Genomic DNA, 12,916 nt, shown 5'->3' with positions numbered 1-12,916 from the left:
ATGGTCTGCAAAAACGTGAGAGGATAAGAAACGCGAGAGCGAGAGAATAACAAAAGAAAAAGAGTGGCCAGGAAAGGAAGGGATGACATGCAGTTCGGTGGGCCCCATGGACACGCGTCACACGCGGAAGGAGGAGGCTGCGGGGCGTTCCATCGTCCGGGGGAATCCCATCATTTTCCTTCCTGAAATCTGTCCTACAGAATAATTTTTAAAGATCTCCCATAAAGTACCCGAAGGTAGCCTCAAACGGAAACATGCTATAAAGGAAAGTTGTGTAGAATTTTCATACCTTCCGTTTTAAGTAAAGAACACCTCAAACGGAGTTCTTATGCAAAATCTAGACCCGTATTACTGAAGGATACACATGCAATTTCGGGACGCGAAAATTTGTGGCGTGGTTGACTCAAACTCTTTCCATACTTGAGATTTGGCCAAGCCACAACTTTATAGGCTCATAAAGAACAGAAGGGAGTTTTAGGAAGGTTCTAGAAGGTGCTCAAAAGCCCTTGGATCAAAGAGCATCTATCCTATGGCAAAGATTGCATCTCCACCTCTATATATTGAGGGAAAACCCTACTTTTGGAGCGGCGCATCCATTGTGACTAAAATCCTCCTCATTGCCAGCCTCCAAGAAGGAGGAGAATCTCCTCCACACCAGAACCAAGTCCAAAGAGAAGAAGGGGCAAGGGGCTGCTGCTACCTAAGGCCGTTGCCCCTCCATGAGCCGCCGCCACGGGGATCATCATCGCCATCTTCACCTTGGGGTTGCACCTCTTCATCAACATCTATGACACCTCTTCATCATCGCCCTACTTTAATCTCTTGGAAAACATGATGTGTGATGCAATCTATTGTTTTCCCATGATCTATTGTGTCTCTATGTCTTTGTTTGAGTAGTGATTTGTTTATGGCAATTGTGATATAATTTGTTGTTGGTTGCATACAAGTAGTTATCTTCTATGATGATCTTATTGTACTAATATATGAGTGTACACATATGTTTGGGGATGCACAAATTTGTCACCGTTACTTGTTGATAGGATGAGGGATAGCCAAAGTTTGACAGAAACCGAATCCCAAGTCATAGAGATACATGTTGTATCAAGTCATGGTTAATCAGCAGAGGTATTATCATGGGTCCTTAGATCTAAGTGTGGTGGTTGGACTTTACGTCTTAATAATTATCTTGTTTGCTCTTAATTGGCCTTGGTATCAATCACTAGGGGTGTATTTGCTCATGTAAATGACTGCACCTATTCATGGCTCCTCCTTAGAAGAAACACTAAAAAGACTATACTGAGCTTCACCAATTGTGACAACCACACAAATGAAATAGCAATTTTCCTGAACACTTACTCCCTTGAGTTACTTCACCTTAATCCACTTCACCTCACAACCTTTACTTTACTTGCACTAGTTTTACTTCCTACAATTATTTTCAATACTTTACAGTTTTCTAGTTAGTACAAAAACAACCACACACACACACACTATAGTCCCTAGCTTTGCATAGAAGGACATATAAGTGGGTTATAGGGTTTTAGAGAATAGATATTTACCTTCAACTCCTCGTGGGTTCGACACTCAAATACTTATCGAATTTTACTACGGTGATACCCTGCACTTGGGGGTTATCACTTGGCCATGTTGGAAATCTTTATATGAATTTAAATTAGTCAATGTAGTTGGTGTAAACTTGGATATTAGTTCGATTATGTTCACTGACACATTGATCATGGGATCCCGGTTGGATGCATAACCGGTATTTTGCACAACTAGTTTGCGGTCCCCACACCTGTTCACTGTGGGAAGATCTTCTCTAGGTGATCTCTAGACCTATTTGTGGAACATCTACACCTTGGATTCTCACTGGAACCTCGGAAATTCCACACATTCGATGCTCGACGATTGACACCTAACTTCTAGGAGATGTCGAATCTCCAAGAATAAGAAGTTTGATCTTCTTGGTTGCAGCCTCCTCGTGTTTGATGCTCAGCTAAACACAAATGAAATCATTATCTCTATGTATATGATTCGATATGTGAGAGATAGGAGGGGATGAAGTAGATATGTAGATCACAAGGATCCTTGGAATTTTGTTCCAGTTCCACCAACCCCTTGTCCGTGGGAGATAAGACTCTATTTATAGGTTTATGTAATGATCTAGTCGTTGATAGTCATTGTACAAAAATACTTGTGTACCAAGAATGTGTAATTGTCATGTACTCCCTCTGGTCGGATTAAATTGACGCGAACTTACCAAAGGAAAACAACTACGCACGTACTAACTCCGCGTCGATTAAAGAAGACCAGAGGGAGTAATATCTAGTTCTGATATCCGAGGTTATCCTCTGCGTGGAGGTTGTCCTCTCTGATGAAGATGCAACTATGATTCAATCATCTAAAACTCTGTAACAACCATGTGTTATAACTCTTGGGTGTCAACTTTTCATAACATGAGGCAATAATCTCAACACTGGTTTACTTTAGTCTGTGGCCGTGATTCAACCATGTGTTCAAACTAGGGTCTCAAGATATCCAACTCAGACTGATACCTTCAAAGATGATTTTTGGGGGTTTAAGTATATTGTGTATATCGTATGCGCTTAAATAAGCATGCACAACAAATTTCAGATGATGCCTTAAAGATCAAAACTGATAGTATGATTGTTCTTATCACTCAAAGCTATAAAATAAGACTTCATCTTCATATAACTCGGCTCCAAGTCTGTTGGTACGTTGGATCCTCTTGTTTCTTCAAGTATGTATTCGATCCTTCATGTCTTCAAACGGTACTACTTTTCATCCTCGATGGTTCATCATGTGCGCTGAGGCACTCCTTATATGGGTAGTCTTCAGCTTCATTGTCACCACAACATATAATCATCAAGGGCATTTTGTTGAGTTCTTGTGTTGTTAAGAGGATGCACCTTGAGTCATTCATTGATTGTTGTGTTCGTATTATCGTTGCTACATCATAAAGATCACAAGGGTGTCAGTTTAATCGCTTCGATCTAGAAAATAGTTGTGTCTTGAGATCTTTGTTGATCTTCATCTTGTCAGTCCTACAACAGATAGAACACAAGAATACTAGTTGAATTGCTTGCATCAAACACATAGGTGCGTCTTGAGATCTTCGCTAATTGTTGTTTTCTACTGCATGTTGATACAACAAATAGACCTCATCATCGCCATTGAGTTGCTTGTATCAAGAGAATAGTCACACTTTTGAGTTCTACATTGACTGGTGACTTCAATGTCGTTAAGGATAGAACATATATACCTCATTAGCACCATTGAGTTTGTTGTATATCAAATGGAAGGTTGCGCTTTTGAGTTTTAGGTTTTGTGTTGTTTTCAACGTTGTTTTCAACGTTGTTTCGGCTTTTACAACTGATGGTCCTCATAAGCATCAGTTTATTTGCTTGGATCAAGCATATTGTTGCGCTTGTGAGCTCCTCTTAAGTAGTTGTATTTCGCATATCATTGTTACCTTGAAATTTTTCGAGGACACTAAGTGCTTGCATCAAGGAGATGGTTGCACCTTGAATACTCCATGTGGTGATGTCTCAACGACATCATCGCTACATCGGATGGTTCTCACACGCGCATGTTGAGTTGCTTGAATCGATCATATGGTTGCACTTGTGAGTACCTCATCGATTGTAGTTTTTAGAGATACTTTTGTTGCAGCACCTCAAGGAGCGTCAAGTGGGTCTTGTCTTAAAGCAAGTGATTTTATCCCATGAGTTCATCATATAGCGATGCTTCATCGTTCGCCTTCCACATGGTATGTTGATGTAGATTGGTGTATGATGCCTAAGTACTTTTTGTGGTCTTGTTTTACTAGTACACCAACCATTTTGTGATTGTGTGCTCGTAAATACTAGATAGAATAGACAGTCTCTTAATGGTTTTGTCACCAATCATCGAAAACCAATTGGAGAGGACACTAGATTCACTTTCTACGACCTTCTCTGTCCGCCCCTCCTCTTGCCTCTTCTCCATCTTTCTTCTCACGCCTTAAATTCTCCCTACCAATCACTCTAATCTCGGGTTCCTACTCTCCCGTGATCTTCCTCTAGTCAAAATTTTGCTAACAGGTAACTGATGAGTGTTATCGAGTTCTGTTCGCCGTTCCTGTTCCTATGGATCAAGGTGCATGAACGCTCTGATATTGTCATTGGGAAATGTTCTTGATGAATAGCCTCCATGTGTTATATTTTTCAGTAATTCAACACTACTCGATCCAGCAGTGGAGGAAAGTTAGATGCCTATTCGATCGAGGATGACAAGATAAAAAAAGGAAAAGAGAATTTTTTTAGGTTTAAAAATAATAGACATTTTATACATGGTGGCATAGGCAAGTAATTTTCATTAACTCTAGTGATCAATGCCTCTTCAGAAAACTATCAGTTGTAATTTATCAATTTCTATATGGATGGTCCGGTAATTTGTTTTTATGGGGACTTCTAGCCTACGTCCCTATTTTTTCAGTATATTGCTTTAAGTATATCATAACAATTAGTTGTAATTTATCAACTTACTAAATCAATTAGTTGGATGCGGCGTTTTGGCTCATAGGAGCAAATGCTCCCATTATACAAAATAATTTAAAAACAAATTTAAAAATGACAAAAAATTCTAACATAATTTTTTTGGTGTACATCGTGAATTCTATGTTAGTGCGCAAGTTTTTCTAGAGAAACAACATTTTATGTGGTGTGTACAAAAAAGATTAAAAAAAATGTTCCGTACGTAGTCGTGTTATAGTATCAAAATTTGTCTTTTTTTACAGAAGCCACATAATTTTTTTTTAAAATTTGTGTACGAACATAAAATGTGTAGATGTACGTGAAAATTTTTATTTTAGAATTTTTTGACACTTCGAAACGTAGGTTCACACAACGGAAGCAAATGCTCCTATGAGCCAAAGTGAATATCCCATATTAGATAACCTATTATACGATCAGATAAGATCCATAGGTTGTAACTTCCTAGAGGTTCCACCGAACATTTGTTTCTGACGGGGACTTAATTGACAATATGGTTACACTTAGCCCAACGAATAATGATGGTACATCATTTTGATGAACCTTATGCTTTTAAATGGTCACCTCAGCATCTTTTCAGTAAAATCTATGCATGGAGACCGATATGGGCCCACTAGCAGGATTCTCCGTAAAATACAAAAAAAAATAAAGATATTTATGCGGTTCCTTTATAGAAATGTTTTGCTCACTAAGGAGAACCTAGTAAGGGGAAAATGAAAAATTTGTATTTGTGGCAGCAATAAAACAATTCAACATTTATTTCTCTCATGTGTTTTCCCTCCTCTTGTATGGAAGATTGTCCATAACACTTATAATTTACGGCCACCAACTAATATCATAAATATATTTGGAAATCATTTTAATGTGATTAGCATAACAACAAATGCTCAACTTTGTGAGAGTTTCAACTTTATCTCAGGCACCGATTGGACAGAAGTCACTCCCCCTCAGCCGGAAATATAGATTGCCATACCACTCATGGGCCAAGCCAGCTCTTTTTTTTCTCAGTTCCCTTATCCTTAGCGCAAAAGTCAAAAGAAAATGAAAGAGAGTTTGTATTTGCAAATGAAAATGAATATGGATCTAAATAAATTAGATAATCAATCAATAAATAAGAATTTGAATAATAGAAAAAATATCCTTTGCCCCTTATCTCTTCATCATCGTCGGTTCCGTCACTTGTGGTATTCGTTTAGAATCTTGTTTAGAGAAAGCAATATAAATTATAAAATAATTATCTCTTATCGTCTTCCCTAGCAATCAATGTAGATTAATTAATTTTTGTTAAGAAATTAATTTGCTAAGGAAAGATATATGGTACAATGCAAAATCGGTCTTCTCTTATTTTCTAAGGGATTAACTCTTAGCTAAGAGAAGACAACCTTCTCTTCTTATTTCTCTCTCCTCTAATTAAGAAAAATCTGATGTGGCAATGCTAAGAGAATGCTGACATCACCCATTATAGATGCCCTAACAATATATCAGAGTTGCTTATTTCCCGCAGGTTATCCATAAAACCATTCATTGGATCACTTTGTGGTCCTACCTTATCATCATGGACAAATGGAAGTCTACGGATACTAGGTGCAACTGTGTGTGATAATTTTCGCTAGTTCATTTTTGTAGTATCCAATTTATGTGATCCATAACTTGTAATACCTGAATAACAACTTTGCAATAAAAAGACCGTGTGCCCCGTTTTGAGAGAAAAAAATGTTTTCTTTACAAACTAAAACCTTTTTGCTGTTCTTGACCAGGTGCTCTTTGATTCCTAACGTGTATATCAAGCAGTTGGGCCAGGAACTGTACCGGTACACCAATGGCTGCTCAACAACTGAAGCATATGAACAGAGGCAGATGCCCAGGCACCTATCCAACAGTAGGAATCGGTGCACTGAAGCCCCAAAAGCATCCCAGAAACAAGCCACAGTGTCCGGGCTCCAATGGCCAAAACACAAAGGTTGGATCACCTCACCTCACGCATTAGCTGTGCTCCGTTCCCCAAAGGCATCGCACTTTCCAGCATATAACGCCGCATCAGATAAAATAATCTCGTCTCCGGCCGATCTCCCCTTATCCATCATTAGCCACGGCGAGCCGGCCGGCCCCCCCACCCGGCGATCGATCGATGATGATTCACTCCATCACCTGCCGGATCTCCTTCTTTCTGAAGATTTGGTTTCTTCTTTTCTGGCAAGATCGAGACAAGTCGGGAGATCGCCGCGATGAGCTCTTTTTGGCCTATCCATCGTCGTCGTTCTGGCATCGTTGCATACAGCTAGCCAAGCTGGTTGCTGGTACCGAGAAGCGCGTGTGTGTTTTTCCTGAGATAATGCCTGGATATTTCTATTTCAGAAGATCGTGCGTGTTAGGTACCCACTGACACTTCTCTATGCCCACACTGTTTGTTTAGTGTATTAATGAAATTATCAGAGCAGCTTGCAAATGGAGTCCTGAACTAGCCGTGGCTTGTGAACTTTGAGCTATGGAAGGCGTTCAGATTCTAGTTTGAGCCAGTGTATACTATCGATAACTAGATAAAACTAAATTAAAAAAATATTAAATAAATGATAAGCTACGAAATGCAGTAATTCTTCTTTATTCTTATAATTTGTTGCAATTGAACTCAGCCGAATAAAATAGATCATGATACAATCATTTGAATGATAAACAAAATTCCAACTATGGAACATTTTCAACCGCCGAGTTAGGCACCACATGTTTCACTCCTTTGCTGCTCAACATCATTCTTAACAAGCCTAGATTTGAACGGGTGTCACTGGATCAAAGCATGTGCCTGTCGAATCTATGCCTTGTGATCTCTGTTGGGCTAGGGAAAACAAAAGCATGGGAGCTTTTCAGCAGCAACAGATTTGCGCTGCCGTCTTTTGGAACAGCACGCAAAGAATCATAAGGGATGGGGAGTACTCCTACTTGGTCGATCTCTGTGTGGCTTAGCATGCAACTTGTGTACCAAAATCTAGTAGTAGATACCTCCAATACGAATCATTCACATCGTTCATAATTGGCATCCGGTTTGTCTCTGCTAGTAGGAATGTGGTGTTGCAATTGCACGGAATGGTCCTCCCTCCATTGACATTCTTGGTTCTGGGTACGTAACGTAGCTAGGGTACCTGCCTCAGCTCTCCCAAGAACAATATTATCTTGGGAACCAATTCTTGCATGGGTGTGGTAGTACCGTGTCGCTGTCTTGCGCCTGAAATGAGGACAAGTAGGCACACATTCTGCTGTATTTTAAGGGGTCAAGCAGTTTATCTTGTCGAGTGGCTGTGGTTTTCACTCTCAGGAAGAAATCACCAATGACTGTCAAAACTTTGGTCAGATAACAGGTCCTCTTTATCTATCTGAAAGTTTCTGCTTCAGTCAATTCGGAGCTTAAAAACAACATATATTTGGTTGACACGGAACCTGATTGCAAGAACCAAAGGTCGATCGAGCTGCCCAACAGTTTGACCAAGGCAATCCATGCATATCCACAACTTCTTCCCTGCCTATTTCATGCATGTGCACACACCTTTCCACCCTCCCAACTCACTCAGCCTCACACGGCCGAGAATGGCACTGCACATCGGCACTGCGCTGCCACTATGGATCGATATCGACCTCGAAATTCCGACTCGAGCAACGGGCAGGGCCCGGCCGCACTACCTTCCTCTTTCCGCATCCATTCACAAGGGCAGGGTCATCGCCGTGCGGCGCCTATAAATAAAGCCTCCACCACCAACTTGCCATTTACCAACGCAGCTGAGCTTGCCATTCCTACGAGTGCTACTACCTAATCGGGTTGACCCCCTAGAAAGCAAAGTCAGGGAAGCATGGATGTGGAGAGCTCCGCCGCGCAGGAGGTCTCCGTCGACTGGCGGGGCCGCCCGTGCGCGCCGGGCAGGCACGGCGGCATGCGCGCCGCCGTCTTCGTCCTAGGTACGTACGTCGTACCTAATCAATTACGGACGAGCTATGTAGCAATGTCCCTGGCGTGGTGCTGAAGCGTGGAATGGATATGCTCGTCTACCTGTGCAGGGATCCAGGCGTTCGAGATCATGGCGATCGCGGCGGTGGGGAACAACCTCATCACCTACGTGTTCGGGGAGATGCACTTCCCGCTGTCGGAGGCGGCCAACGTGGTCACCAACTTCGTCGGCACCATCTTCCTCCTCTCCCTCATCGGCGGCTTCCTCTCTGACTCCTACCTCGGATGCTTCTGGACCATGCTCACCTTCGGCTTCGTGGAGCTCTCGGTACTCCTCTCCACCAAATCTAGCTTAACCTATCTTCAGTAATCCTGCATTCGTGTGGCTTCTTAGATCATTATCTTTCAGTCTCAACAATAGTTTTTTTTTTTTTTGAACTTTAAGACTTCATAAACGGCTGTGTGCACCCTGGTTGTGCAGAGGCTGGATGTAATCGCTTACCAAAAGTAATAAAAGCATCCTTTATCGAAAAAAAAAATCAATAAAATTGACGCACAGACTGGGAGCTTTGCCTACCTCTCGGGAGGAAAAAAGCTTTTGCTCATACTTTTTTTTTGTTTTGCGAATAGCTTTTGCTCATACTTGACAACGAGCAGCTAGCAGTAGTGAGTAATGACCAATCGGGCACCTGGCTGTGTGTTCCAGGAGTAATACGGAGCGTGCCAGAGTGTTTTTCCTTTGTGGTTTTGACTGTTGTTTTCACGGAAAGGGAGATGAACTCGGATGGATAATGAATTGGCCTCATCGCCAATCACCATGCACGGACCAGATATGTTGCTCCTGGTTTCAAAAAAGGTGTTTTCATTGGGACAGGTTGAATTCAACGCAGCATGGCGTGGTCGCCCGGTGCTACACGCGGCTAACGGCGCTAATTATTTGTTTTATTTGAAAGAAAGCGAGTTGAACTAGACATGCCAAAAGGAATTTTGTTGTTGTTGGGACTTGCCTGAAAACAACTTGTCCACAGAAAGTGGTGCTAGTGTTACTCGCCTACTTGGCACTAACTATCCGTCGTAGGCGCTCTTTTCTTTTCCTGTTTTCCAAGTAGAGTAGCATACAACTTTTGCAATTTACCTTAAAACCCTGCATTAATGGAACGATGGGATCAAAGAAACCAGACACAGTTTAATCGGAAACATATGCTTTTGCAAGTTCAGACCTTTTTGATTTGCAATGGATGCTTACCAGTATCATCGTTCTGTGTTTTCTTCAGGGCTTCATACTGCTGTCAGTGCAAGCGCACCTGCCGCAGCTGAAGCCGCCGCCGTGCAACATGGCGTCCATGGACGGCAGCTGCGAGCAGGCCAAGGGCTTCAAGTCCAGCATCTTCTTCGCCGCCCTCTACCTGGTGGCGCTCGGCAGCGGCTGCCTCAAGCCCAACATGATCGCGCACGGCGCCGACCAGTTCTCCGGCGGGGCAGACAATGCCAAAAGGCTGTCCACCTACTTCAACTCGGCCTACTTCAGCTTCTGCCTCGGCGAGCTCATCGCTCTCACGGCGCTGGTCTGGGTGCAGACGCACTCTGGGATGGACGTCGGCTTCGGTATCTCTGCTGCTGCCATGGCCGCCGGGCTCATCAGCCTGGTCTCCGGTGCGGCCTTCTACCGGAACAAGCCTCCTCAGGGCAGCATCTTCACGCCTATTGCGAGGGTAAGAAACTTACACGAGTAATTAAAACACACTGGTCTGAAAACATGTACACTTGGTATTGTCTTTTTTACTTAGCTAACAGTACTCAGGGAGGTTACCTTGCATCCTGACTAACTTAATTCCTTCGAAAATTGGAGATGGTTGATCTCTTAAACAAAGAAATTGGGCATAGTTTGGACTTTGGAGTGTTGTGCTAGTGGCAACTTGCTATGTCAGTATGTTAAACATCTCCTTGTGCTACACAAGTCCATTCCAGAGATTTCCAAGATACTGCCGTATGCAAGAACTTTTGTCATGATCATTGATCTGATCATATTGTTATAGCCCTCTTGTACCGTATGATCAGATTAGATATTCTTGAAATAGTAGGCTGATTTCTTTTTGTCATCATTCAGTCAGAGCAGTTGCTGCATTATGCCCATCTTGTCATATTCTACAGTTCTGCATTTTGGGATCATATGATAGGTAGACGTAGTTTACCTATTTGATCGCCGATCAGATCTAGTCAGATACCTAGAACGGATATGCTATCTGCAAGTTGTGCCTGCGGTGCATTTTCAAAAGTTTATCATTAGTTACTGTCTGTTAGGCTGTCAGTTCTGAGCAGCTATGATTTTGATCATATTGATAAGGACAGAACTGACTGCGGGTTATGTAAGTTGTCACGTGTGCTGATGTGCAATATATGAACTTGCTTTACTATTTTGGCATAGGTTCAATGATGGCAATTGACAAGCAAGTAGCTGTAAATTATAGAGTCGTTCGTGCTGATAATGTAAACTAAGTTAAAACCATTTTGACACAGAAATTCAAACCATGCTAAAATTGATTGTGGTTGTCACGGCAATAGCATTTGCGTCAGTTTTTTTTCCAGTTGCTGCTGATACTGACAAAGTTGCTGCGGACTGTGATAAATTGTGCAGGTGTTCGTCGCTGCCTTCAACAAGAGGAGGGAAATCTGCCCTAGCAATCCTGCAAACGCCGGAGTTTGTGAGCCGGCACGCCTAGCCGGCAACTTCAGTCATGGCAACAAATTCAGGTGAGCATTGAGCAGGGCCAAAATCCAGCATATCAGCCTTGGCAGATTGCTCTGAATCCGAGTTGTTATACCTGACACTCTGAAACTATACAGGTTCTTGGACAAGGCGTGCATCAGGGACGCGGCGCAGCAGGGGGCCAGCAACACGAAGCCGGAGAGCCCGTGGCGGCTGTGCACGGTGGCCGAGGTGCAGCAGGCCAAGACTCTCCTCGCCGTGACGCCCATCTTCGCCTGCACCATCGTGTTCAACACCGTGCTCGCGCAGCTGCAGACCTTCTCGGTGCAGCAGGGCAGCGCCATGGACACCGCGATCTTCGGGGGATCCTTCCGAATTCCACCAGCGTCGCTGCAGGCCATCCCCTACGCCATGCTCCTCGTGCTCGTCCCGGCCTACGAGCTCCTCCTTGTACCGTTCATGAAGCGGCTCACGGGCACGCGGTCCGGGATCACGCCGCTGCAGCGCATCGGCGTGGGCCTCTGCACCGTTGCGTTCTCCATGGTCTCCGCCGCCACCGTCGAGCGCCGGCGCCGGGACCTCGCGGCGTCCGGGACGCAGATGTCCGTGCTGTGGATCGCGCCGCAGTTCCTCGTGTTCGGCGTGTCGGAGATGTTCACCGCCGTGGGGCTCATCGAGTTCTTCTACAAGCAGGCCTGCGCCGGCATGCAGTCCTTCCTCACGGCGCTCACCTACTGCTCCTACGCGTTCGGGTTCTACCTCAGCTCCGTGCTCGTGACCACGGTGAACAGGGTCACGGCGAAGCACGGCGGCGCCGGCTGGCTGGGCGACAACGACCTCAACAAGGACAGGCTGGATCTCTTCTACTGGATGCTCGCCGTGCTCAGCGTGATCAACTTCTTCTGCTACCTGCTCTGCGCAAAGTGGTACAATTCAGGTGTGGATGGCTCTGATGCTGCCTCTGCTCAGATTGCAGCCGAGGGCAATGGCAAGGAGATCAGCTGAAGAACTGCACCATAAAAAGACTTAAACTGTGTATGGGTATAGTTATATGTAGAAATGCATGAGAAAAGGTGGATGATAGTAGAGGTATTAGGTTAAGAAGGTCTGCTTTGATAAGGAATAGGAAGTACAGTATACTTATGCTAGTTATGCAGCAAAACACTCTTCAGGAAACTTAATATCCACATTGTTAGGCAAGCGCAAGAAATATTAGGTTGTCACCATGCTAATATGCAGTGCAATGGTGAAGGAACCATCAGATAGGAAATAAAAACTTATCGGATACATGACAATTAGCAAGTTCATCCTCTTAGAGCTAGTAGTAACCGAAAAAGTGGGAACCGAAAAACTCTAGTTTAGTCTCCCGAAAACGTGTTTACGGGTCGGAGAAGGGCCGACGCAGAACAGCCACGATAGCAGCGTCCGAACCCGTAAAATCAGGGTTTTATCACAGAATTCATATGCACCATGATATAAAATAGAAATATAGAACAACCGATCAGAAAATAATCAAATAATAGTTTTGAGCACACAATAATGATTCAAATCATTACATCAATCAAACAAATAAACAAATGTCTGAATCAAATTACAACAATAGTTTCCAAATCATAAAACAAATAATCAAATGTCTCAACAATGGAGTGGTAGGATCAAGTGTGGCGACGGCCATGGAGCTTCCAGTGGTGCATTTTCAGATCATAAACGAGCTAGTGATGAGTC

The 12,916-nt window shown here is 43.4% G+C and overlaps 1 protein-coding gene across 1 annotated transcript; it reads left to right on the top strand.

Moving 5' to 3' along the window:
- Positions 1-8,290: 8,290 nt before the first annotated feature.
- On the top strand, positions 8,291-12,480 carry LOC124677554 (protein NRT1/ PTR FAMILY 4.4-like). Its single transcript, XM_047213538.1, has 5 exons — positions 8,291-8,495; positions 8,595-8,812; positions 9,759-10,196; positions 11,120-11,235; positions 11,329-12,480. The coding sequence occupies exons 1-5, from the start codon at positions 8,390-8,392 to the stop codon at positions 12,194-12,196; spliced, it is 1,746 nt and encodes a 581-aa protein (XP_047069494.1). The 5' UTR covers positions 8,291-8,389; the 3' UTR covers positions 12,197-12,480.
- Positions 12,481-12,916: the final 436 nt, after the last annotated feature.

This window comes from Lolium rigidum, chromosome 7 (genome assembly GCF_022539505.1).
Source record: "Lolium rigidum isolate FL_2022 chromosome 7, APGP_CSIRO_Lrig_0.1, whole genome shotgun sequence".
NCBI lineage: Eukaryota > Viridiplantae > Streptophyta > Magnoliopsida > Poales > Poaceae > Lolium > Lolium rigidum.
This window is presented reverse-complemented; position numbering and strand designations above follow the sequence as displayed.

Bases quoted from the DNA above. Each gene is read 5' to 3' on its own strand.
- LOC124677554 (XM_047213538.1), top strand. From the start codon at position 8,390: ATGGATGTGGAGAGCTCCGCCGCGCAGGAGGTCTCCGTCGACTGGCGG. The intron at 8,496-8,594 runs GTACGTACGTCG...CTACCTGTGCAG, and splicing joins CGCCGCCGTCTTCGTCCTAG to GGATCCAGGCGTTCGAGATC. The intron at 8,813-9,758 runs GTACTCCTCTCC...TGTTTTCTTCAG, and splicing joins TCGGCTTCGTGGAGCTCTCG to GGCTTCATACTGCTGTCAGT.